The sequence below is a fragment of the Saccostrea echinata genome, unplaced genomic scaffold (genome assembly GCF_033153115.1).
Source record: "Saccostrea echinata isolate AGI-Se365-2 ecotype Australia unplaced genomic scaffold, CSIRO_AGI_Sech_v1 ptg000056l, whole genome shotgun sequence".
Classification (NCBI taxonomy): Eukaryota; Metazoa; Mollusca; class Bivalvia; order Ostreida; family Ostreidae; genus Saccostrea; species Saccostrea echinata.
Window position 1 is genome coordinate 9,082,901 of NW_026889805.1, and position 26,229 is coordinate 9,109,129.

General features: G+C 34.7%; 1 protein-coding gene and 1 non-coding gene across 2 annotated transcripts in view; one reads left to right on the forward strand and one right to left on the reverse strand.

Moving 5' to 3' along the window:
* Positions 1-26,229, reverse strand: part of LOC133173118 (low-density lipoprotein receptor-related protein 1-like) — a 135,071-nt gene that overhangs the window by 83,274 nt on the left and 25,568 nt on the right. Inside the window, 15 exon segments of the mRNA XM_061308049.1 lie at positions 319-326; positions 1,908-2,039; positions 2,149-2,271; positions 7,196-7,309; positions 8,745-8,880; positions 12,521-12,633; positions 14,501-14,620; positions 15,561-15,629; positions 16,955-17,098; positions 19,729-19,909; positions 20,311-20,542; positions 23,490-23,652; positions 24,920-25,022; positions 25,164-25,321; positions 25,434-25,565. Coding sequence (XP_061164033.1) covers positions 319-326; positions 1,908-2,039; positions 2,149-2,271; positions 7,196-7,309; positions 8,745-8,880; positions 12,521-12,633; positions 14,501-14,620; positions 15,561-15,629; positions 16,955-17,098; positions 19,729-19,909; positions 20,311-20,542; positions 23,490-23,652; positions 24,920-25,022; positions 25,164-25,321; positions 25,434-25,565 — 1,928 coding nt within the window.
* On the forward strand, positions 18,960-19,031 carry Trnap-cgg (transfer RNA proline (anticodon CGG)). The gene has a single exon. It is a non-coding gene; the product is annotated as a tRNA-Pro (tRNA).

Sequence of the window (26,229 nt, forward strand, 5' to 3'; positions counted from 1 at the left end):
GTATCAGAACATGTAAACCTCTTTAACTTAACCCGTAATATTAACGTATTGAGAAAATAAACTGGTATTTTTTATAAGTACAGCATTTTAATAGTGTTTTATACAAACATAGTTAAAATTTCCTTGAATTGTGATATAACGTATTTTCTCCAACTTGCCTGTTCAATGCCGTCGTAGTTTGACTCTGTCCTTAAACACATAAATACGGTAGTATACAACAGCTATTATTAGGGAAATACCCGAAATCAAACAATAATCATTTCCATTTTAGAACATCTTGGACACATTCTTTTATTTCGACGTTATTTCCCGGGGTACAATATTAACTTCGATGACCGCCATTTTTATATTTCTTGTCCAGGGATTTGCTAAAACACGCAAATGACTATTACCAGTACATGTAACAGTGAGCAATTGAAATTAGTTATATTAACATGCTATAATTTTGCTTGAGATATTGCTGAAAAAATAAATTTAATTGAGAGTACATTCGCAATTTAACAGTCATTATGAATTTCACAGTTTTGTTTGTTCAATGATGTATAGCACTAATACCCCTGTAACGGCACGTGGATCTGTTAATCATGCCCCGCAGGTGTTTTAACCAACACAGGTGTTAACACCTTTGTGTACACAGTGTATATCCCTTTTCTGTCAGACAATTAAAATTCTATTAGAAGCCAATCTTCGTATAATTCAGTGTACCCCTTGGGATATAAAACAAAATAGTTATGACTAGCGGTATATTTGGTAAATAATTTTAGGAATTTACTGGCAACAATTTATTTCACGTATTTTACATTTAAATAAATATCACAAGACAATGAAAAAATATTTAGGTATACTATTTCAATTAATTGTTACAAATAAATGGAAAAAAAAAGATTACATCTGCGATTGTGAAAACGCTTCCGTATTTTAAACTTTGATACGGTTGCGGTTTTATTTTTAGTAAGCGATTGCGACTTCCAACTTCAAAAGATGGACAAAGCATGTTGTAAATATACGTTGAGACATTATTTACTAGATGATATAATGTTTTTTTGTACATCGACGGATATTTAATGGAACTTATTTTGTAAGAAATCAATGGGAGATATTTAATTCTTTATTGTTTAGTACTTTTTTCTCGGTAAAATAATTTAAAAAGTTACGAAAATGGCACAGATTTGTTTTGAAATTGACGTAAATTTCACTAATTTGGGGGCATTTTTCATAAACTTGAGCCTTAGAAAGGTCGATTCGTTAAATTGGGCGACCCCAACGGTTCTGAGAAAAAAAGTATCGACCTATACCCCAAAACTTACGGTATTAAACTGTTTAAAAAGAAAGACTTCTGTATAGACAAATATATAGTATTTTGTAAGAGATCAATATTGTACAGGATGACAATAATGTAATTTTGCTTAAATCAAAGCTTATAAATATTTATTCCAGCAAATATGAACAACAGAAATTTATAAATGTTCTTTTTTTCTGCCATTCAAATAGTTAATTACAATTTTGCAACAAAAATTTCCTACATCAAAGTTGCAGCTCACATTGCTTTAATGAGTGTAAGTCTATGTCCAACCTATGACAATTTACACATTTAAATAATTGATGGAAACAAAACTTGTTTATTCCTTTACACAGTGGATATAGCTCATATAATAATATCCTTTTCATATCTAGTTGTGACGTCACAATGGTTTTTGTGTGAATTTTATCAAGTCAAATATTGTGGATTTATGCATATAAATTAGTGTGAAACATGTAACAAGTATTTGTGAAACATGTGTCAAAATTTCAGAAATGAAAAACAATATCTGAAGTTAACAATATCAGCACATACAGAAAAATACTATACATATAAGTGACATTACATATGTGAACAGCATTTTTTAAAGGCAGCAGCAATAACAAACCTGATTTACATCCTTTTTCATCTCTATTATCTGGGCAGTCTGTATTGTTATCACACATTTGATTTGGGGTGATACACTTGGTGTTTTCATTGTTACCACAAGTAACATTGGGATAATTACAAGTGTGGTATGCTGAAAATACAGAAATTCAAATCAATTCTTTGTAATGGACACACAATCAAAAATGCCCCTGCGTAGACCATCAGAAATATGGTAATAAAACAGTGCAGTTCAAACTTACTACAGTTGGCTTCATCAGAGCGATCCTTGCAGTCATATTCTCTGTCACATTGCCAGCTCTTTAGTATACAGCTGCCATCAATCTCACACTTGAATTCATGCTCAGAGCAATTTTTCTGATGCCCTGCAACAAAAGGAAACAGCATTATCTAAGTTAATTAAGGTTTTAGCTTTCTTGTTTTACAAAAGAACTTACGTACGACTAAGACTACAAGAGGCCCATGGGCCACATCGCTCACCTGAGCACATTGGCTAGGAAAAAAAGCAAAAATCAGTTCAGTATTGAAAAGTTTATGGGGGGTGGGGGAGGGGTGGTGTGGGGGTGGGGGTTGAATTTTAAACTACCTAATGATGCTTTCATATCAATATAACAAATGGCTTTGCTGTTTTTGAGCAGCAGATTTTTTCCCCATATATTCGTTTGTAAAACTTTGATCCCCCATTGTGGCCCTACCCTACCCCCAGGGGTCAGGATTTGAACAAACTTGAATCTACACTACCTGAGGATGCTTCCATATAAATATGACCAATCATGGCTTTGCTGTTCTTAAGAAGAAGATTTTTTAAGATCTTTTCCTATATATTTCTATGTAAAACTTTGATCCCCCATTGTGGCCCCACCCTACCCCTGGGGGTCATGATTTGAACAAATTTGAATCTACACTACCTGAGGATGCTTCCTATAAATATGACCAATCATGGTTTCGTTGTTTTTAAGAAGAAGATTTTTAAAGATATTTTCCTATATATTTCTATGTAAAACTTTGATCCCCCATTGTGGCCCCATCCTACCCCTGGGGGTCATGATTTGAACAAACTTGAATCTACACTACCTGAGGATGCTTCCAAATAAATATGACCAATCATGACTTTGCTGTTCTTAAGAAGATTTTTTAAGATCTTTTCCTATATATTTCTATGTAAAACTTTGATCCCCCATTGTGGCCCCACCCTACCCCCGGGGGTCATGATTTGAACAAACTTGAATCTACACTACCTGAGGATGCTTCCAAATAAATATGACCAATCATGGCTTTGCTGTTCTTAAGAAGAAGATTTTTAAAGATAGTTTCCTATATATTTCTATGTAAAACTTTGATCCCCCATTGTGGCCCCACCCTACCCCTGGGGGTCATGATTTGAACAAACTTGAATCTACACTACCTGAGGATGCTTCCATATAAATATGACCAATCATGGCTTTGCTGTTCTTAAGAAGAAGATTTTTTAAGATCTTTTCCTATATATTTCTATGTAAAACTTTGATCCCCCATTGTGGCCCCACCCTACCCCTGGGGGTCATGATTTGAACAAATTTGAATCTACACTACCTGAGGATGCTTCCTATAAATATGACCAATCATGGTTTCGTTGTTTTTAAGAAGAAGATTTCTAAAGATATTTTCCTATATATTTCTATGTAAAACTTTGATCCCCCATTGTGGCCCCATCCTACCCCCGGGGGTCATGATTTGAACAAACTTGAATCTACACTACCTGAGGATGCTTCCAAATAAATATGACCAATCATGACTTTGCTGTTCTTAAGAAGATTTTTTAAGATCTTTTCCTATATATTTCTATGTAAAACTTTGATCCCCCATTGTGGCCCCAACCTACCCCCGGGGGTCATGATTTGAACAAACTTGAGTCTACACTACCTGAGGATGCTTCCAAATAAATATGACCAATCATGGCTTTGCTGTTCTTAAGAAGAAGATTTTTAAAGATAGTTCCCTATATATTTCTATGTAAAACTTTGATCCCCCATTGTGGCCCCATCCTACCCCCGGGGGTCATGATTTGAACAAACTTGAATCTACACTACCTGAGGATGCTTCCATATAAATATGACCAATCATGGCTTCGTCGTTTTTAAGAAGAAGATTTTTAAAGATATTTTCCTATATATTTCTATGTAAAACTTTGATCCCCCATTGTGGCCCCACCCTACCCTCGGGGGTCATGATTTGAACAAACTTGAATCTACACTACCTGAGGATGCTTCCAAATAAAAATGACCAATCATGACTTTGCTGTTCTTAAGAAGATTTTTTAAGATCTTTTCCTATATATTTCTATGTAAAACTTTGATCCCCCATTGTGGCCCCACCCTACCCCCGGGGGTCATGATTTGAACAAACTTGAATCTTCACTACTTGAGGATGCTTCCAAATAAATATGACCAATCATGGCTTTGCTGTTCTTAAGAAGAAGATTTTAAAAGATCTTTTCTTATATATTTCTATGTAAAACTTTGATCCCCCATTGTGGCCCCACCCTACCCCTGGGGGTCATGATTTGAACAAACTTGAATCTACACTACCTGAGGATGCTTCCATATAAATATGACCAATCATGGCTTTGCTGTTCTTAAGAAGAAGATTTTTAAAGATCTTTTCCTATATATTTCTATGTAAAACTTTGATCCCCCATTGTGGCCCCACCCTACCCCTGGGGGTCATGATTTGAACAAATTTGAATCTACACTACCTGAGGATGCTTCCATATAAATATGACCAATCATGGCTTTGTCGTTTTTAAGAAGAAGATTTTTAAAGATATTTTCCTATATATTTCTATGTAAAACTTTGATCCCCCATTGTGGCCCCACCCTACCCCCGGGGGTCATGATTTGAACAAACTTGAATCTACACTACCTGAGGATGCTTCCATATAAATATGACCAATCATGACTTTGCTGTTCTTAAGAAGAAGATTTTTTAAGATCTTTTCTTATATATTTCTATGTAAAACTTTGATCCCTCATTGTGGCCCCACCCTACCCCTGGGGGTCATGATTTGAACAAACTTGAATCTACACTACCTGAGGATGCTTCCATATAAATATGACCAATCATGGCTTTGCTGTTCTTAAGAAGAAGATTTTTAAAGATCTTTTCCTATATATTTCTATGTAAAACTTTGATCCCCCATTGTGGCCCCACCCTACCCCTGGGGGTCATGATTTGAACAAACTTGAATCTACACTACCTGAGGATGCTTCCAAATAAATATGACCAATCATGGCTTTGCTGTTCTTAAGAAGAAGATTTTTAAAGATATTTTCCTATATATTTCTATGTAAAACTTTGATCCCCCATTGTGGCCCCACCCTACCCCCGGGGGTCATGATTTGAACAAACTTGAATCTACACTACCTGAGGATGCTTCCATATAAATATGACCAATCATGGCTTTGCTGTTCTTAAGAAGAAGATTTTTAAAGATCTTTTCCTATATATTTCTATGTAAAACTTTGATCCCCCATTGTGGCCCCACCCTACCCCTGGGGGTCATGATTTGAACAAACTTGAATCTACACTACCTGAGGATGCTTCCAAATAAATATGACCAATCATGGCTTTGCTGTTCTTAAGAAGAAGATTTTTTAAGATCTTTTCCTATATATTTCTATGTAAAACTTTGATCCCCCATTGTGGCCCCACCCTACCCCTGGAGGTCATGATTTGAACAAACTTGAATCTACACTACCTGAGGATGCTTCCATATAAATATGACCAATCATGGCTTTGCTGTTCTTAAGAAGAAGATTTTTTAAGATCTTTTCCTATATATTTCTATGTAAAACTTTGATCCCCCATTGTGGCCCCACCCTACCCCCGGGGGTCATGATTGGAACAAACTTGAATCTACACTACCTGAGGATGTTTCCAAATAAGTTTCATCTTTCCTGGCCCAGTGGTTCTTGAGAAGAAGATTTTTAAATGATGTCACTATTTTTTCAGTAATTCCTAATTATCTCCCCTTGAAAGAGGGCATGGCCCCTCATTTGAACAAACTTGAATCCCCTTTACCCAAGGATGCTTCATGGCAAGTTTGGTTGAAATTGGCCCAGTGGTTCTGGAGAAGAAGTCAAAAATGTGAAAAGTTTACAGACGGACGGACAGACAGACGGACGGACGGACAGACGGACGATGGACAAAAAGTGATCAGAAAAGCTCACTTGAGCTTTCAGCTCAGGTGAGCTAAAAAACTTTAGTTGATTTTAAAATCTTACAAAACTTATGTTTCTGTTAAAAATTGTTTGCAATAAATCAACATTCTACTGTGAAAATAAAATTTTATAAAAATAATCTTTATCTAAATTATTTGTAATGTACTGTAAAAGTGGTTATTTACGCATGGGGGAAATATACACTACTTACGCGTTAAGCTTAGAACCGCGTAAAATACCCCCGCGCGTATGGTCACAAAATTTCAAACTTCTGGAATCATTCTAGACCACGACTTATACTGTTAAACCGGTCGAACCAGTCATATATTAATCGTGGTATTGAACGCACGTGAGTAGATAAATACATCACAAACAGTGATGAAAAAGTAACTGTTCTTTTTTTTTTTTAATTGTGCAATGAAAAATGCATCTTCATATTAAATATTTTAAAGCAACGTCACGCAATTAAAGCTTAAAAACATCGATACTCAATTTCATTTCCTTTGTATGTACGTGTATGTCCCTCCTAATTTCAAATAATAAGTCCAAAATGTTACCCAAACTGACAGTCACTAAAACATACCTATTGAATTAATTGCCAACACTCGCCGCGCAGATACAGGTAAGTAGATCCCACTTTGAAGTTTGAGCTAGCGTAAATAATTACAATAAAGTGTACACCAGTTGTTCACACTTCATCGCTTTTGACTGTGCAGATCGCCGTTATATTTAGTAATCCAACAGTATACATTCTTTTTGTTAAGTTTGTTTGTACATGTAATTATTTCTAATTATTTTTTTTTCTTATTCATGCGTGTTAACTACTTGACCTTTTCAAAGGGGAACAACACGCTGTTAGTAAACGATGGCCGCGTAAATTTTTCTCAGTAACTTGTGCGACCGCGTATATTACACCCACGCGTAATGTTCGATGGTCACAAACGCGTACTTAACAACCAGCGTAAATAACCACTTTTACAGTATAAGATATTGATGAAGTTTGGCAGAGTTTGCAAAAATACACCTACAGGTCTTATTTCCTGTTAATCTATAAAGAACACACTTACAAGGTAGAGCTTGCTATACTCACAACAAGCTGTTTCATCTGACCCATCTAAACAGTCACTTTCCTGGTCACATTTCCACCTCTTATTGATACACTCTCCACTTCCACATCTGAATTCATTGGACAAACAGTTTTTCCCTACAACATAAAACAAACACCTTTAGTATAAAAGACACGGGATTTCCAGGTCTTTTTTAAACAAGACTCAGGTCTCTGTAGTATTACATACCACTATATCACGCTTCAAATAAAAGGTCTACTGGTATTGGCTAATATAGTTGTATGACAGTCCTCCGAATTTTGCAATATTTTGTGCAATTCTTAATATTTTTTCCACATATAGGAGCTTTGTGTTATCAACAATTTTTAATAAAATGTGGGAAAAAGTAATTTCTATGGTTCCATTTCCTTCCAAATCTAATGTGTTTGAGAAAAATATATTTCTTACAGCCTGTTTCTATATATTCATACAAAACCAACAAATAAACAAGAGATCCATGGGCCACATTGCTCACCTGAGCACTTTGGCTAGGAGCTCAGTATTTTATGAGTAGTATCAACCTATTCCTAAGGGGAGGGGGGCATGATTTGAACAAAATTGAATCTACACTAACTGAGGATGCTACCACATTTCTTTGACAAATAATGGCTTTAGAAGATTTTAAAAAGTTTTATTTTCTTTAATTTGAATAAACTTGAATCTACACTATCTGAAGATGTTTTCATATAAATAAGACCAATTATGGTTTAGTGGTTCTTGAGAAGAAGATTTTTAAAGATTTTTCCTATGTATCCCTATGTAAATCTTTGATTGTTCATTGTAGCCCCGCCCTACCGGGTAACCCCTGGTGATCATGATTTGAACAAACTTGAATCTACACTACCTGAGGATATTTGCACATAAGTTTCATTTTTCCTGGCCCAGTGGTTCTGGAAGAGAAGATTATTAAAGATTTTTCCTAAGTATTGCTATGTAAAACTTTGATTGCCCATTGTGGCCCCTCCATACCTCTAGGGGTCATGATTTGAAAAAACTTAAATTTACACTACTTGAGGATGTGTTCACATAAGTTTCATCTTTCCTGGCCCAGTGGTTCTTGATCAGAAGATTTTTAAAAGTCACTAATTTGTAATTATCTTCCTTTGGAAGAAGGATTGGCCCTTCATTTGAACAAACTTGAATCCCCTTTACCCAAGGATACTTTGTGGCAAGTTTGGTTGAAATTGGCCCAGTGTTTCTTGAGAAGAAGTCAAAAATGTTAAAAGTTTACAGATGAACAGAAAGACGATGGACAAAATGTGATCAAAAAAAAGCTCACAGGTGAGCTAAAAATTGCTAACTGATGTTATTGGAAGAAAAATCTTGTTTTTAAAGATGTGTTTTAAAACTGGTATTGTATAACTAAAATAATTGTGGTAAAAATTGAATACCTGGTACTAATGCAAATAACTAGCAAAATACACATGCTCAATGTGCACAAATATTTGAAAGAAAACTCTCTCCTCCCCTCAAAAAAAAAAATTAATATCAGCAATCCCCTTGTTAAATTTAAAATAAGAGAGACATAATTACCACAGTTTTTTTCATCAGTGCCATCAAGACAGTCTGGTTTGCCATCACAAATACTGGCATTGAAAAGGCATTTGGTTTTGCTATCACATTGGAAATGGAATTTTTTATCCTCACCACAATGCACATCACAGCCAAGCTACAAGATATATTACATATAATTTTATTATATAGCTAATAAATAGTCTATAATACAAAAACTACTAAAAGTCTAGAGAATTTTAGCGTTCAATATTTTGGTGTTTTGTGAACGCTGAGTTAGTATTACGTATATGAGTATGCCCAAAACATCCCAAATATGAGCGTTCAATATCGAACGCCCCATTGTAAACAAGAAATGTCTTCTGGTCAACCTCTGAAACGCAAATTTATGATAGGTAGCGGCAGTTAGACAAGATGTGTTTATTTTCACACAAAATTGAAATTATTAATTGATAATTTAGTATGTATTAGCCTCAATAAAACCTCAATAAGCAAATCATAATGCTTGATGGGGTCACTGGAATAGTGCGATATTGAACACTTACAGGACAGACGTTAATTTAATACTGATACTAAGAAATTCTTATTAGTTTGAGTTATTTATTTGGAATAATTAATGTAAATCAATGAGAGATGTTTTAACTATATAACAAGAGGCCCAAGGGCCTTAATGGTCACCTGAGTATAAAACAACAATCCATAGAGTATAAAATAAACTGATAGAAGGTTTGTTGCCCAAAAGCAAGAGAAATAGGATGATCAGCATCATCGAAATAATTAGTCTAGTATTCAGTAACAACTAATAAATTAAGTTCTAATCTGTCCCCCATTTAGATTTTTTTTCTTTTAAGTTTTATTTTCTATTATGGCCCAACCCTACCCCGGGGGACATGGTTTGAACAATCTTCAATCTACACTACTAGTACCTGAAGATGCTTCTGTATTAAAATGACTATTCATGGCTTTGTTGTTCTTGAGAGGATTTTTAAATGATCTTTCCTACATATTCCTAATTAAAACTTTGATCACCTGTTGTGTCCCCTCCCTACCCCAGGGGGTCATGACTTAAACAAATTTGAATTAACATTACCCAGGGATGTTTCCATATGAATAAGACAAATCAATAATGGCTTTACTATTCTTGAGCAGAAGATTGTTAAAGATTTTTCCTATGTTTTCATATGTAAATCTTTGATCGTCCATTGTGGCCCCACCCTATTCCCAGAGGCATGATTTGAACAAACTTGAATCTATACTAACTGAGGATGTTTCCATGTAAATATACCCAATCATGGCTTTGCTGTTCTTTAGAAAAGAATTTTTCAAGATTTTTCTTACATATTCCAATGTAAAACTTCAGGGACGTTGGCAAAGGGGCGGCAGTCGCCGCCCCAATAATTTTGCCAAAAAAAAAAAAAAAATTAAATAAATAAGAAAAATGAATTTTCAATGAGAAATACAGAATAACAAAATTTGTAATGGCGATATCTGTGGTCAATGGATCGGCACGAATAACGGCAATCTGTGGTTAATGGAGCGGCATGTGTAACAATAAGCATGGTATCCATTGCAACTTGCAAGTTTGCTACAAATTCTTCAGGCCCACAGCTAGCAACGTTTTTGGAAATTCTATGTTTTGAGGGTGGGGTGGGGGTTCTCTAATTTTTTTTTCAAATGCCGGAGTTTGCCCGAGGTCAACCTAACAGCAACAATTCAATTCAATTTAATTCAGTTTGTTTATTTACCAATTAAGGGCCCTTTTGGGGCAAAAAGAAAGTACATTGTAAACACCTGTGCATTTTCATATAAATGTAATACAATGCACATACATACAAACAAAAAGTGTATGAAAGGGGGGGGGAGGCAAGCAGCGTCTAAATGAATGAATTTTTTACATATCAAAACTTAAGCAAAAAGACTTTTCTCAGAAAACAAGTGGAGAAAGTGGGGGGAAAAATTGGAGCCCCCCCTTCCGCGTATAACAGGCCTGTTCATTATCTAACCAATCGGTCGATCAGTTTAGGAAATCTTTGATGAATCGAAGTTGTAAGCTATTAAATTAAAGCAAAATACTAAAATACTTGGTAAAATTACTATTTAAACAACTTCAGTCAATATTTTTTATAATGTCATCTACGTATTTCTGCATTTCAAAAATGGAGGTATTACGAGGATTAATCCCCCTGCTCAATTTTAATTTCTTAATTATGCATTCTTTCGGCAAGTAAAAAGACACATTATACAATAGTAGAAAATTATTAGGGGTGAAACGATACACCTCCTTCACGGTTCGATACGTATTGTATAATTTTGTCTCGGTTCGGTTATTTTCGATACGATACATTTTGATAGAAGGAAACAAATTCTACGTTGTTTTATGCTTTCTTTTTCTAAATCTAGTCACATATTTTACGAATTTTATATGCAAATTGACTAGAAGAAATTGTCTAAAATTATTTGACTGTCAAAAATTATTTTACAAGCTATCAGTCATCAAAAATTTACGTTTTCTATACTTATTTATACTGAGGAGCGTGTTTTACCTTATGCAAAACCCGACTGAATAACGATCCCGACCAAAAAATGAACCGAACCGAAAATTAGAGATTTTGCACCGTGTATCAAACCGAGAAAAAATACCGCGGTGAATCGATACCGCGCTGAACCGTTTCACTCCTAAAAATTATATGTATTTTAATCTTTACGCATACCTCGTCATAAAGCCTTGAAAGTTCTTTCTATGCCGTTTCAGAAAAAAAAAACAACAAATTTAAACAAACTATCTCCTAGCTATTTAAAAATGACGTGGTTTTGTTTAGTTTATAGACAGTATATGTAACTTAAAACTCATAAAGCATTTTTTGTTGTTGTTGCATATTTAATTGTTCTTTTTTAACTAGGATATACTTTTAAACTATTGGCTTAAAGGGAAAAATTAATATCAAGATTTTTGCAGAAATTTTGATTATTTAATTTATGTCACAAAAAGTAGTTAGACCCCCCCCTCCCTTTTCGATGCCTCCCCAAAGTGAAATACTTGCTAACGCCCTTGAACTTTCATTGCCCATTGTGGCCCCATCCTACCTCTGGGGATCATGATTTTAATAAACTTGAATCTACACTACCTGAGGATGTTTCCACATAAGTTTCATCTTTCTTTGCCCAGTGGTTCTGGAGAAGAAGATTTTAAAAGATTTTTCATGTGTATTCCTATGTAAAAAATTGACTGTCCATTGTGGCCCCAACCTAACCCTGGGGGTTATGATTTTTACAAACTTGAGTCAACACTACCTGAGGATGTTTCCATATAAGTTTCATCTTACCTAGTCCAGTAGTTCTTGAGAAGAAAATTTTTAAAAGATGCCATTAATTTTTCACTAATTCTTAATTATCTCCCCTTGGAAGAAGGCATGGCCCTTCATTTGAACAAACTTGAATCCCCTTTGCCCAAGGATACTTTGTGGCAAGTTTAGTTGAAATTGGCCCAGCAGTTCTTGAGAAGAAGTCGATAATGTGAAAAGTTTACACACGACAACAGATGAAAACAGAAAGCAATAGGTCACCTAAGTAACTCAGGTGACCTAATAAAGTAGTTATTGAACTTATATTTGTGAATATTGGCAATCGTTGGCTGTACAAATGCACTCGCAAGCTCAAGCATTTATACAGCCAAATCATGCCAATATTCACCAATATAAATTCAATAACCCTTTATTATCATATAATTTTTTTTACTTATATTATCTTATATGATTATTTTTATTTTCTAAATATAGAAGAGTGTCTGAGTTTCTAACCTCATCAGAGCCATCTTTACAATCCTCTACAGCATTACACTGGAACTCCCTGTCAATACATTGTCTACTGCTAACACAAGTAAACTCTGTCATCTCATCACAAGTTCTCTCCCCTGAAATGATTCAAATAACCAGCTTTTAAGCAGTTATACAAGTTATTTATAAATGCACATGTAAATCAACAGGGAAAACAGACACAGCAAACCAGCTTTTAACAGTCTAATTTTTTCAATAACCAAATAGAGTATTTGAATACAATGAAATAAAAGGAATGGTTGCCCCCAGCCTGTCCACCAGTTTAACCAGATGATTGCTCAGAACAGTTCACCAGCCCCATCCTTATACATATGTAGTACAATCCTTACCTAGATGACAGAACAGTTCACCAGCCCCATCCTTATACATATGTAGTACAATCCTTACCTAGATGACAGAACAGTTCACCAGCCCCATCCTTATACATATGTATTACAATCCTTACCTAGATGACAGAACAGTTCACCAGCCCCATCCTTATACATATGTATTACAATCCTTACCTAGATGACAGAACAGTTCACCAGCCCCATCCTTATACACATGAGTACAATCCTTACCTAGATGACAGAACAGTTCACCAGCCCCATCCTTACAGTAAAAACCTTACCTAGATGATAGAACAGTTCACTAGCCCCATCCTTACAGTATAATCCTTACCTAGATGACAGAACAGTTCACCAGCCCCATCCTTATACATATGTAGTACAATCCTTACCTAGATGATAGAACAGTTCACCAGTCCCATCCTTATACATATGTAGTACAATCCTTCCCTAGATGACAGAACAGTTCACCAGTCCCATCCTTACAGTAAAAACCTTACCTAGATGATAGAACAGTTCACTAGCCCCATCCTTACAGTATAATCCTTACCTAGATGACAGAACAGTTCACCAGCCCCATCCTTATACATATTTAGTACAATCCTTACCTAGATGACAGAACAGTTCATCAGCCCCATTCTTATACATATGTAGTACAATCCTTACCTAGATGACAGAACAGTTCACCAGCCCCATCCTTATACATATGCAGTACAATCCTTACCTAGATGACAGAACAGTTCACCAACCCCATCCTTATACATATGTATTACAATCCTTACCTAGATGACAGAACAGTTCACCAGCCCCATCCTTATACATATGAGTACAATCCTTACCTAGATGACAGAACAGTTCACCAGCCCCATCCTTATACATATGTATTACAATCCTTACCTAGATGACAGAACAGTTCACCAGCCCCATCCTTATACATATGTAGTACAATCCTTACCTAGATGACAGAACAGTTCACCAGCCCCATCCTTATACATATGTATTACAATCCTTACCTAGATGATAGAACAGTTCACCAGCCCCATCCTTATACATATGTAGTACAATCCTTACCTAGATGACAGAACAGTTCACCAGCCCCATCCTTATACATGTGTAGTTCAATCCTTACCTAGATGACAAAACAGTTCACCAGCCCCATCCTTATACATATGAGTACAATCCTTACCTAGATGACAGAACAGTTCACCAGCCCCATCCTTATACATATGTATTACAATCCTTACCTAGATGACAGAACAGTTCACCAGCCCCATCCTTATACATATGTATTACAATCCTTACCTAGATGACAGAACAGTTCACCAGCCCCATCCTTATACATATGTAGTACAATCCTTACCTAGATGACAGAACAGTTCACCAGCCCCATCCTTACAGTAAAAACCTTACCTAGATGATAGAACAGTTCACTAGCCCCATCCTTACAGTATAATCCTTACCTAGATGACAGAACAGTTCACCAGCCCCATCCTTATACATATTTAGTACAATCCTTACCTAGATGACAGAACAGTTCACCAGTCCCATCCTAACAGTACAGTCCTTACCTAGATGATAGAACAGTTCACCAGCCCCATTCTTACAGTATAATCCTTACTTATATGACAGAACAATTCGTCAGCCCCATCCTTGCAGTCAGGCTCTCTATCACACCACCAGTTTGCCATCAGACATTCATTTAATGGACATCTTCTGTATCCCTCCTCACAGCTGGAGCCTGTATATAAAGAAGCAAAATCTGGTTAAACTGATATGGCATGCTGATATCAGTGATTAACTGACACTTGCATGCTGATATATGTGATAAACTGATACAGGTATGTTAATATTAGTGATAAACTGAAGCATGCTATTATCAATGATAAAACTGACACAGATAGCTGATATCAGTGGTAAACTGATACATCATGCTTCCATCAGTTATGAACTGACACAGGAAAGCTGATATCAGTGATAAACTGATGCATCATGCTGCAGCCAGTGATAAACTGATACAGACATGCTGCTGGCAGTGATAAACTTATACAGGTATGCTAATATCAGTGATAAACTGATACTGGCATATGGACATTATTGATACACTGATAAGGCATGTTTATATCAGTTAGTAATAAACTGATACTGGCATACTGATATAATTGATAACTGATATATACCTACAGATATTAGCGATAAATTGATATAAGCATATCGTTATCGGTAATAAACTCATACATATACAGGCATGCTTATATCAGTCATAAACAAATACAGGCCCACTGATATCAGTAAGAAACTCATATAGATATTTTGAAATCAGTGATCAACTGATATAGACCTGCTGACATTAATGATAAATTGACAAAGGCATGTTGATATCAGTGACACTGATTTACGCCTTACGTCTTTCAAGGGTGATCCAACAGATAGTCTACTACTTCACATTTACCATGAAAAGTTTTTTTTTCACTTAATCATCCATTCCTACACCTACTTATTTGTCATTCCTGGCTATCAACAATTGGATATTTGTCATTTCTGCACCTACTTATTTGTCATTCCTGGCTATCAACAATTGGATATTTGTCATTTCTACACCTACTTATTTCTCACTTCTGGATCTCAAGGTTTGGATGTACATTCACTGACATTTTTGATTATCACAGTTAAACACTTACTTATCTGACAGTCCTTTTTATCAGTATCTCCACACTGGCCATTTTTACACCGACTGCATTCTGGAGTCACTATAAAAAAGAAAGTTAATTAAGACTACAATATGAAAATTTGTAAAAGTGTATGAAATTTGATGAGAATGTCTTGAATAGTTTCTTTAAAATTGAAATCTAAAAAGTTGGATGTAGATGATAAATTCTCACCAAATTATGTATAAGTGCATAAGCTTACATAAATACATCTTAAATGGTTTCAATGTCACAGGAAAGTTCAAGGTCAAACATTTTTGATGCAGTTGAATAGTTCTCACAAATACGTATCAGCATATTAAGTTTGATAAAAATATTTTGAGAGGTTTATTTAAAACTGAGCTAAACACTTAATTAAAATAAGTGAAGTTGAGGTCAAAGGGTCAAGGTCAAAAAATGTTGATGTAGTTGAAAAGCTTACATCAGTATGTATTAGCATATGAAGTTTGATAAAAATATTATGAATGGTTTCTTTAAAACTGAGTTAAACACAAATTGATATTGGTGAGGTCAAGGTGAAATGAAAGGTCAAGGACAAAAATGTTGATACAGTTGAATAGCTTTCATCAGTATGTATCAGCATATGAAGTTTGATAAAAATATCTTGAATAGTTTCTTTAAAACTGAGCTAAACACTTATTTAAAAAAAGTGAGGTCAAGGTCAAAGGAAAGGTCAAGGTCAAAAAATGTTGATGCAGTTGAATAGCTTTCATCAGTATGTATCAACATATGAAGATGGATAAAAAATATCTTGAATGGTTTCTTTAAAACTGAACTAAACACTAATTAAAGAAAAGTGAGGTCAAGGTCAAACGAAAGGTCAAGGTAAAAAATGTTGACACAGTTGAATAGCTCTCATCAGTATGTATCAACATATGAAGTTTGATTACACTATCTTGAATGGTATCTTTAAAACTGAGCTAAACACTAACTTAAGAAAAGTGAGGTCAAAGTCAAACGAAAGGTCAAGGTAAAAAAATGTTGATCCAGTTGCATAGCTCTCTTCAATATCTATCAGCATATGAAGTTTGATGAAAATATCTTGGAAAATTTCTTTGAAACTGAGCTTTGAACTGAGCTAAACGCAAAGCGCAATGGAAAGACAGACGGAAGGACAGAAGACGGACATGACAAACACTATATGCCATGGCCATATTCATGGCGGGGCATAAAAAATTCAAATATTAGATACCAAGTTCAATAAATATTGTTGCAATATACTAAGCATGTATTTAGTCAAATCACATTAAAGCTCAATACTTGTGAATAGGCCACATAAGAATTACACAGTTATATCAAAACTCCAGTCTGGCAGAGGCTGCTATAAATGAATTAGTTGTCTACATAAAAAGTAACACAATTCTTACTTGTACAGTCCTTTAAATCGTTAGCCAGTTGATACCCAGCTTCACACAGACACTTGGCAACCAGTCCATCTTCTGATGGTACATTCACACATAGATGTTTACAGCCCAAAGCTTCACACTGTGTAATGTTGACATCTGGGTTGACTGAAAAAACAATTCAACATAAACAAGAAAAAAAAAACATTTGGACATATGATATGCATTCTCAATTTTTTTTTCAAAAAAAAACCAAACTAATTCTAGGAATTTATGTCCTCCACTTAAGGACAGAAGTTTGAGGTATTAACCAGAAACAATGTTAAGCAAAATTAAAACACTTCAGAATCAATTGAGGTCATGTTTTTAATAAAGACAGTATTGAAGTGAATCTGGAAACTGTTTTATAACAAATATGAGTTTTTGACTTCGACCATTGACCTTGACCATTGATCTTTTGAGCTCCAAAAGAATAGAGGTCTTTTTTAAGAAAGGAATTACCATATCAAGTTTCCTTTCAAAAACTCTAAGAGAACTAATTTATCATCTGTTTTATGCAATATATTTGTGACCTTTGACCTTTTGACCTCAAAATCAATGGAGGTCTTTCTCAAGTTAGAGTCATCAACTTAAATTTCATTTCAAATGCTCAAACAGAACTCAACATCTGGAGTTCATTTTAATATGCTATATGAATTTATGACCTTGATCTTTAATCTTTTTGAGTTCAAAATCAATAAGGATCTTTTTTAAGTCATAGGGTGTTATGAAAAGACATTTCATTTGAGGACCACAGTTTGGTGATCTAGAAAGGTGGCTGAAACTGTCATGTGATTGTGTGAAATCAACAGTTAAACTGAGTAATATAACCAAAGATAAACCAGTACTTTTAAATAGACCTATTCAGACTGTTAGCCTGGTTAATAATCTAAAACATTTGTTAAATGCACCTTTAAAGCCTGGTTTGTGTATCAGTTGATGAATCTTCCATGCTTAGTTTTGTTCAGATAGTGTAAATATAGTTACCTAGGAATTTGTTAACTTTCAAAACCTCAACTAAATTATAAGTAAATATTCAGCATTGAGACTTGACTAATAATACTTTATATATACATGTATATAACAAGAGACATATCCATGTTAAGCACACTTTAGGCATAGAGTTGCTGGAACTGCTCCAAAAGGTCACTTGCCCCTAAAACATGTCAAATTCAACAAAAAGAGAATGACATGTTCTCCTAGAAGTAGTCTCCTAGAAGTAGTCTACAAGAGGTCCCAATGACATTTCCTCTTTCCTTACATGAAACAGGCATGCTGTTGAATTCATTTACTTCCGCAAGCTGATATTAGCAGACACTTGACTTCAACTAAATGTCACTTCAAACATAAGATCAGTTCAAGTTCAGTTAGTAGTTTCTGTGACTCCCTCTCATCTAAAGACTTTGAGATTCATAACAGAAAAGGTGTAAACAAATTCAAAATGACTTGAAATAAAAACTTTTTTAGAACATTTGTGATACAAACATTTCTACAATCAGTAGTTTAGAGACTAAATAAGATTCTATGGAAATGATAAATAAGAAAAACAATGAAACACACTTTTGCCTTCTAGATCTCCAGAATAATGCTTTGAGTAACAAGTTTTATTAAATATGAAACATAAACCATATTAATCAAGAAGAAAATGCTTGATCAGCTGTTCCTACAGACATAACACAGGTAAGTAAATACCTGGCCACTGTTCACCTCTTTACCTGTAGGGCTTATTTCAAAACATTAACAAATGCATGCTCTGGCAGTCAGCCAACCAAAAGAAAAGTACATTTACATGAAATGCTGTTGTACCTCAGTATATAAAGTTAAAACATTAATAAAGCAGTCACTAGTTACATATATGATAACCTACTTTATTTTCAAATTTAAAAAAAAATGCTTTTGACACAACCCCTATAGATTGCAACTTATTGGCATAGTAATCTGTCTAGCAGCTGTCATTGAGTAATTCAATGTTTACATTGTCACATGGTATGGCTCGTTGGTCTAGGGGTATGATTCTCGCTTCGGGTGCGAGAGGTCCCGGGTTCAAATCCCGGACGAGCCCAATTAAATTTTAAGCTTCATTTATATACAGCACTTATTTGCATCCATTAACAATAATAATTAATCAATTGAATTTTCCACTGAACTGAAAAAAATTCATTCTGTTCTTGGTAAAAGTAAGGTCATGTTCTTTGTAAAACATAACCAGAAGTCTCTGATGAGACTCTAGCTCTACTGGATTGTACTTATCACAATGGAAGTGAAAAGTAGCACTTGGACTCAAACTATGCAACAGCAATAAATAAAATAATGATCCTTGGTTTAATCTCTTTTTGAGGCAAGATTTAGTGCAATTAAATTAAATTCTAGGAGTAGCATTTTTAAAGAACTTCAAAGAAATTTCTATTTTTAGTGATAATGAAAAATTTTTTACAGAAGGACAGACAGACAGAGGTACTTACACCATACTATCACATACGCTCTTCTGGTCCCTGACCAGTAGAGCTAAAAACCCTGTCTTATTTGAATCTCCCAGCCCAACAATGGTATATTCATACCCAGAATCCATAAGCTTAGACACTTGCCACAAGACCTTCATAAAAATTCTGAATCAATTTTCAAAAATATTAGGACTTGGCAAAAATTATTTAAGAAAATGCAATAAATCCTTTTTACACAAACTGACTTTCTGGCATATAATAATGTTTGGGTTCTAATAAAAAGAAACCTTTCAATCTATTACTGAAGTAAAGGCTTACTGGGCTGTCGCAGTCGATGGTAGATCTGTAGTTGGTAAGAATCATGCATCCTGATGTTCATGTACTTGGTCACTTTGACTGATCTATCCCAGCGATGAATACGAGTTAACTTCACATCATCACCAGTCACATATATAAAGTTCCCAAGGATGGAAATGCCTCTTGATTTCCTGGCCTCTAACTAGAAAAAAATGCATCATGATATCAACATCAAATTTTGTCAACAATTATTTTCATAGTACAGAGGAGCCTCGTTACTCCAAATACCAATAATGCTGATGCTTCACCTGCTGGACAATATTTGTTAGAATATACATTGATAACTACCAAATAAAAAAGGCCCATTTCATTTCTCCAGACGCTTCATCCATCTGGACAATTTGTTTGGCAACACAAGCGTCTGGATTAAATTTGTAGGGAAAAGAATTTACATTTATGTCTATCCATTATAACAGATACGTTTCAGTAATGTGGCCGCTTCATTAATCTAGATGATTGGCTCAGGATAGTAAGTGGACAAATTAAGGAGGCTCACCTGTATGTCTTAGAAAAAGAGAGGAGAGCTTCTAACAAGTATCTTACCCTAGTAACAGTGTATCTTTTTACTGTCTCTCCATTGATGTTGATTCTCTCTACAGTGCCTTTAGCGGAATCTACCCAGTATAGTTGTTTGTTTGGGTAGTCGATGGTCATTCCATATGGATTAATCAGCTCATCTATGCCCTCCACTAAAGCACTACTTTTAGTACCATCAAGGTGGGCTTGGTTTATGCTCCAACCTTTAGACTTAGATCTCAATGTATAGAACATCAGCCTGAAAAAAAACCCCAATCTGAAAACATTTGTTTTATTGTATATCAAAAAATGTTTTGTTGTAAAGATATTTAAGGTTTATAATCATATTAAATTATTTCTATAAGCTACTGTTTGAGTGACAACTGATTTCTACAAACAACTGTTTGACTGGAAACTGATTTCTCCAAAAGCTACTGTTTGACTGGGAACTGATTTCTACAAACTACTGTCTGACTGGGAACTGATTTCTACAAGCTACTGTTTGACTGGGAACTGATTTCTACAAGCTACTGTTTAACTGGAACTGATTTCTACAAGCTGTTTTTTGACTGGGAACTGATTCCTACGAGCTACCGTTTGACTGGGAACCAATTTCTACAAGAAACTGTTTGACTGGGAACTGATTTCTACAAGCTACTGTTTGACTGGGAACTGATTCCTACAAACTACTGTTTGACTGGGAACTGATTTCTACAAGCAACTGTTTGACTGGGAACGGATTTCTACAAGCAACTGTTTGACTGGTAACTGATTTCTCCATGCTACTATTTGACTGGGTACTGATTTCTACATGCTACTATTTGACTGGGAACTGATTTCTCCAAGCTACCATTTGACTGGGAACTGATTTCTAAAAGCAACTGTTTGACTAGGAACGGATTTCTGCAAGCTACTATTTAACTGGGAACTGATTTCTCCAAGCTACCGTTTGACTGGGAACTGATTTTTAAAAGCAACTGTTTCACTAGGAATGGATATTTGCAAGCTACTATTTGACTGGGAACTGATTTCTACAAGCAACTGTTTGACTGGGAACTGATTTCTACAAGCAACTGTTTGACTGGGAACGGATTTCTACAAGCTACTGTTTGACTGGGAACTGATTTCTACAAGCTACCGTTTGATTGACAACTGATTTCTACAAGCTACTGTTTGACTGGGAACTGATTCCTATAAGCTACTGTTTGACTGGGAACTGATTCCTACAAACTACTGTTTGACTGGGAACTGATTTCTACAAGCAAATGTTTGACTGGGAACTGATTTCTACAAGCAACTGTTTGACTGGGAATTGATTCCTACAAGCTACTGTTTGACTGGAACTGATTTCTGCAAGCTACTATTTGACTGGGAACTGAATTCTCCAAGCAACTGTTTGACTGGAACTGATTTCTACAAGCAACTGTTTGACTGGGTACTGATTTCTACAAACTACTGTTTGACTGGGAACTAATTTCTACAAGCTATTGTTTGACTGGGAACTGATTTCTACAAGCTACAGTTTGACTTGAACTGATCTCTACAAGCTACTGTTTGACTGGGAACGGATTTCTACAAGCTATTGTTTGATTGACAACTGATTTCTATAACCTACTGTTTGACTGGGAACTGATTCCTACAAGCAACTGTTTGACTGGGAACTGATTTCTACAAGCAACTGTTTGACTGGGAACGGATTTCTACAAACTACTGTTTGACTGGGAACTGATTTCTACAAACTACTGTTTGACTGGGAACTGATTTCTACAAGCTACTGTTTGACTGGGAACTGATTTCTATAAGCAACTGTTTGACTGGGAACTAATTTCTACAAGCTATTGTTTGACTGGGAACTGATTTCTACAAGCTTTTGTTTGACTAGGAACTGATTTCTACGAGCTACTATTCGATTGGGAATTGATTCCTACAAGGTACTTTTTGACTGAGAACTGATTTAGCACAAATTGATCTCAGGGGCTGTTTGGTACAATCAAAAATAGCTCCCAGGGTTCTCCATGGGCCATTTAACGTGGCAGCCACAGTTAAATAATCAGCACCACAGTTCTGTCACAGTAAACTATTAAAGCCACAGTAAGCTTGTAATGGATCAGGAAGATAAATGTATACATTTATAAATTTCAAAATGAACCTCCAAATTATATACCAATTTTCAGTTTCTAATGCTAAAACATTAACTTTTTCTAATTACGGCCCATTATTTGGCTTGCACAATCATCTTCTACACCTCGTTGGATTTTGCGCATGAATGAAAAGAGACAAGCCATTTTTTCACACTTCCCAGAAATTGCAAAGGAACTTTTTAATACTAATTAATTACTTAGCTTTACTATAGATAACCACATCTCTTGCTTTTAACTCACAGTTACGAAAAAACTGAGTGAAAACATATCATACATGTATCGTAATCATGCATTGAAGTAATGTTAAAAATTAACAATTATATATCCATCAAAATTGTATTTTATAACTCTAAACTGCTCAAGTGTTTTTAATTCACAAGTTTTAAAGATACTCCAGTTAACTGAGACCAATATTTTAATATATAGATGAAATCTTGATTGTGTAACCTAACAGAATTTTCTCTGTCCTTTAATGAACACAGTATATGTATAATTTACATATGGTAAACAAAATTATTTTTCTTAAAAAATCAAGGTAAAGCAATTAAAACTTGTTATTTCTGCTACTATTATTTTCATGTTCTATAAGCTAATATTTGTTTATCTATAAGAATGTACGAGTACCATAGATTCATGTGTGCACACGTTTGTAAGGGGGAGGGGGGCCTCAGTGCAAATGTATGTTGGAAACATTCTAATTTTTTGTTTAACACTACAGTTATTCAACATTCTTATTATCTTTAAATCTATTTTTCAATCTGCCAAATAATAAATACCATTTGTGTAAACTAGGCCTAGTGATTCAGAAGAGTTGTGTACTTTTCAATTAATTAGTGGGTTCTTTGTGAATTTGGTCGGAAAATGACTGCAAAAACAGCACTTTGTGTCTTGCACCACAGTTAAATTTGAAATGATGGAGAACCCTGGTGCCATTAGTATTTCTAAGTATTATATCATATAAAATCATATCTTGCTGGTTTTGAATCTATAATTGATAAATTAACATACAAATTGGCCAAAATCTGAATCCTACTTCGAGTGTTAGGGGATTAAGCAATCAATTACCCTAAATTTGGTTCCAGTACAAGAGTCTGTGGAGTTTCATCCTCAAATTTCAGAATGGTTGCGCAATTCTCCCCTTCAAAGGTGCATAAGATGATCCTATCATTGACAACATCAACAAAATACCAATTTCCAGTAATCCAGTCATAGGCAAAGTTTTCGATTGCTAATGAAAATAAAAAGTCAAACATCACAAATGCAATTTATAGGATATCCTTCAATACATATTTTGTCTTTTCAGAATTTTAATTTTCTGAAACCTTCAGAAATTTGACACTTCTGAACTCTGTTACAATAACCTTGTCTAAATGACCTTGTTTGGTGTCATGATCATAATCAACATTAAGGGCATAATAAAATAATGATCTTCTTAAAGTTTTATAATGAGTTAAAATAATGTGTTTCTTCTAAGATATTGTGTTATAAAGCCAAAGTCTTATAAAACATATGAGTATAACGAAGTTTTGACAAATTCAACCTCACTGTAAAGCAAGAAAGACTACAAAATATGAGTGCTGGAAAACAAACACTGAATCTACTGTATCGTTGTTATCTCAATGTCAACATCGCGCGACTTTTATTTTTAGTGTAAAACTTGTAAACAACATTGATTGGAGCATGCAAGGTGAGAAATTTGTTCTGATATTCTTTTTTGAAGATTGTATCAAAATCCTCAGTCTACCGACATTCATTTCTTGCAACTTAATTGAAATCATGGTTACCTCTTCAACTTTTTCTGAGCATGCATACAATAAGGAGGAAAAAAATGGAAAAAATTCTAGTCTTGGGCCAGAAAAAAATTGTTTTTCCCCATAAAAGTACCCACTAGATTATTTTACATTCTGAAACCTGTAATTTTCTGAAACCTAATAAATGCAAAAATCCTACTTCTGTCAATTTTCCATTTTTTTGCATCATGATGTCTCTTTGAGTTATTTCATTGCAAAATTATGTCAAGGACAAGAATTTTACACTTCACAACCAGTGACCTTGAACTTGTCCAAATGACCATGATATAAGGTTGCTATCAGTTTCAAAGTTATAAAATCTAGACAAGAATGCACTCCTCTTATTCCTAACAAAGAACATATGCACAATGAAATCTTTTAAAAGGTCTTTTTTTTTTTTTTTTTTTTTTAACAATTTTGACAAATCAATCTGAAAAAGTTCAAAGGGTATATATTAACTTCAACCAAGCTTGAAAAAAATAATTAATAGTTTCAGAGATTATCTTCAGATGAAAAATGTCTACTAATGGACAGCTAGAAAGACAGACAGAATAGCTGATTCCAGCATACTCCTTAAACTTTGTTTGCTGGGGGTAAAATGAGATAAAATCTTATTTAATGTAATACATGACAAACTTCTATGCATCTAAATAAGAAGTCTAATTTTGCAGAAAAGGTATATCAACATGCTATTGCTTTGCTTACTTTCTAATGTGACTTGAGTGAAAATTTCAATGACATTGGATGTTGTTGACTGGTTCATACATTTCATGGTTGATTTTGCTATAGGTGGTGGTTCATACATTATCTACAAAAAAAAACCTCAGTGGAATAACTTATCAGGGTATATTTATTTATGATAACAATTGTTTTTTTCATTATTCTGATACTTAATTAATCTGTGACTAATAAATGTTCCACAAAGGGTGTCCTAATTTTCCATACTCACCCAACATACTAGTTTTTTTCTGTGATCAAAGTCAACAGTTCTGATATAATGTGCTTCATTACTGCTGTGACTTAGTGTGGGGGGATCTGATGTAAGATTTAACTGTAATAAAACCTCTGAGGCAGCCACCAAGAGATATGTCTTCTCAGTCTTTGGTTCTGAAAATATAGAAAAAAATTAGTCTGACCTCTAAAAAACAATTAATTATATTAAATCTGTACTGCTTTAAAAAGGAATATTTAATTTGTCTTTTCTTAATTCAGAACCAACCATTCAATGGAATACAATGAGTTCCATCCTTCCCATAATTATCTGTACAGGAACATGAGAATTGCCTTGAGGAACTATTGTATGAACATTTTTGGTCACAGATCCCTTCATGATAATCACATGGGTTATAGTCTAAAACAGAAACAAGAGGCCCATAGGCCACATTGCTCACCTGAGGACTTTGGAAAAGCAGAAACCAGTTCAGTGTTGATAAGTGGTCCCCCTACAAACACCCCATCCCCTGCAGGGGCAGGGAAGGGTGCATGATTTGAAACAACTTTAATTTACACTAACTGAAGATACTTCCATATACACATATGACTAACCATGGCTTTAAAAGATTTTTACAGATTTTTTTCATATGTATTCCTATGTCAAAGTTTGATCTTCTATAGTAGTCCACTCCACCCCTGGGGGTCATAATATTAACACATTTGAATCTACACTAACTGAGGATGCTTCAATATCAATATGGCTAATCATGGCATTCCTGCTCTTGAGGAGAAAATTTTTAAAGATTTTTCTTATATATTCCTATGTAAAACTTTGATTGCTCTATGCAGTACAGTTAAGGTGCTAAATGGAAATATTGGTGACTTTTTAACATAGAAAATACATTCTTTACAAGGATGGGCAATTCTTTTTAGAACTTTACTATTATTGGACGAATGCAATGTGGTTGAAAACTACAGGTTGAGGAAAATTAGATTTCTTATTTAGACTATCACGTAATTTTGCAGTTACGTGATTTTAGCAAATATACCTGAAGTATTGAGGTCATCTATAAATTCCAATA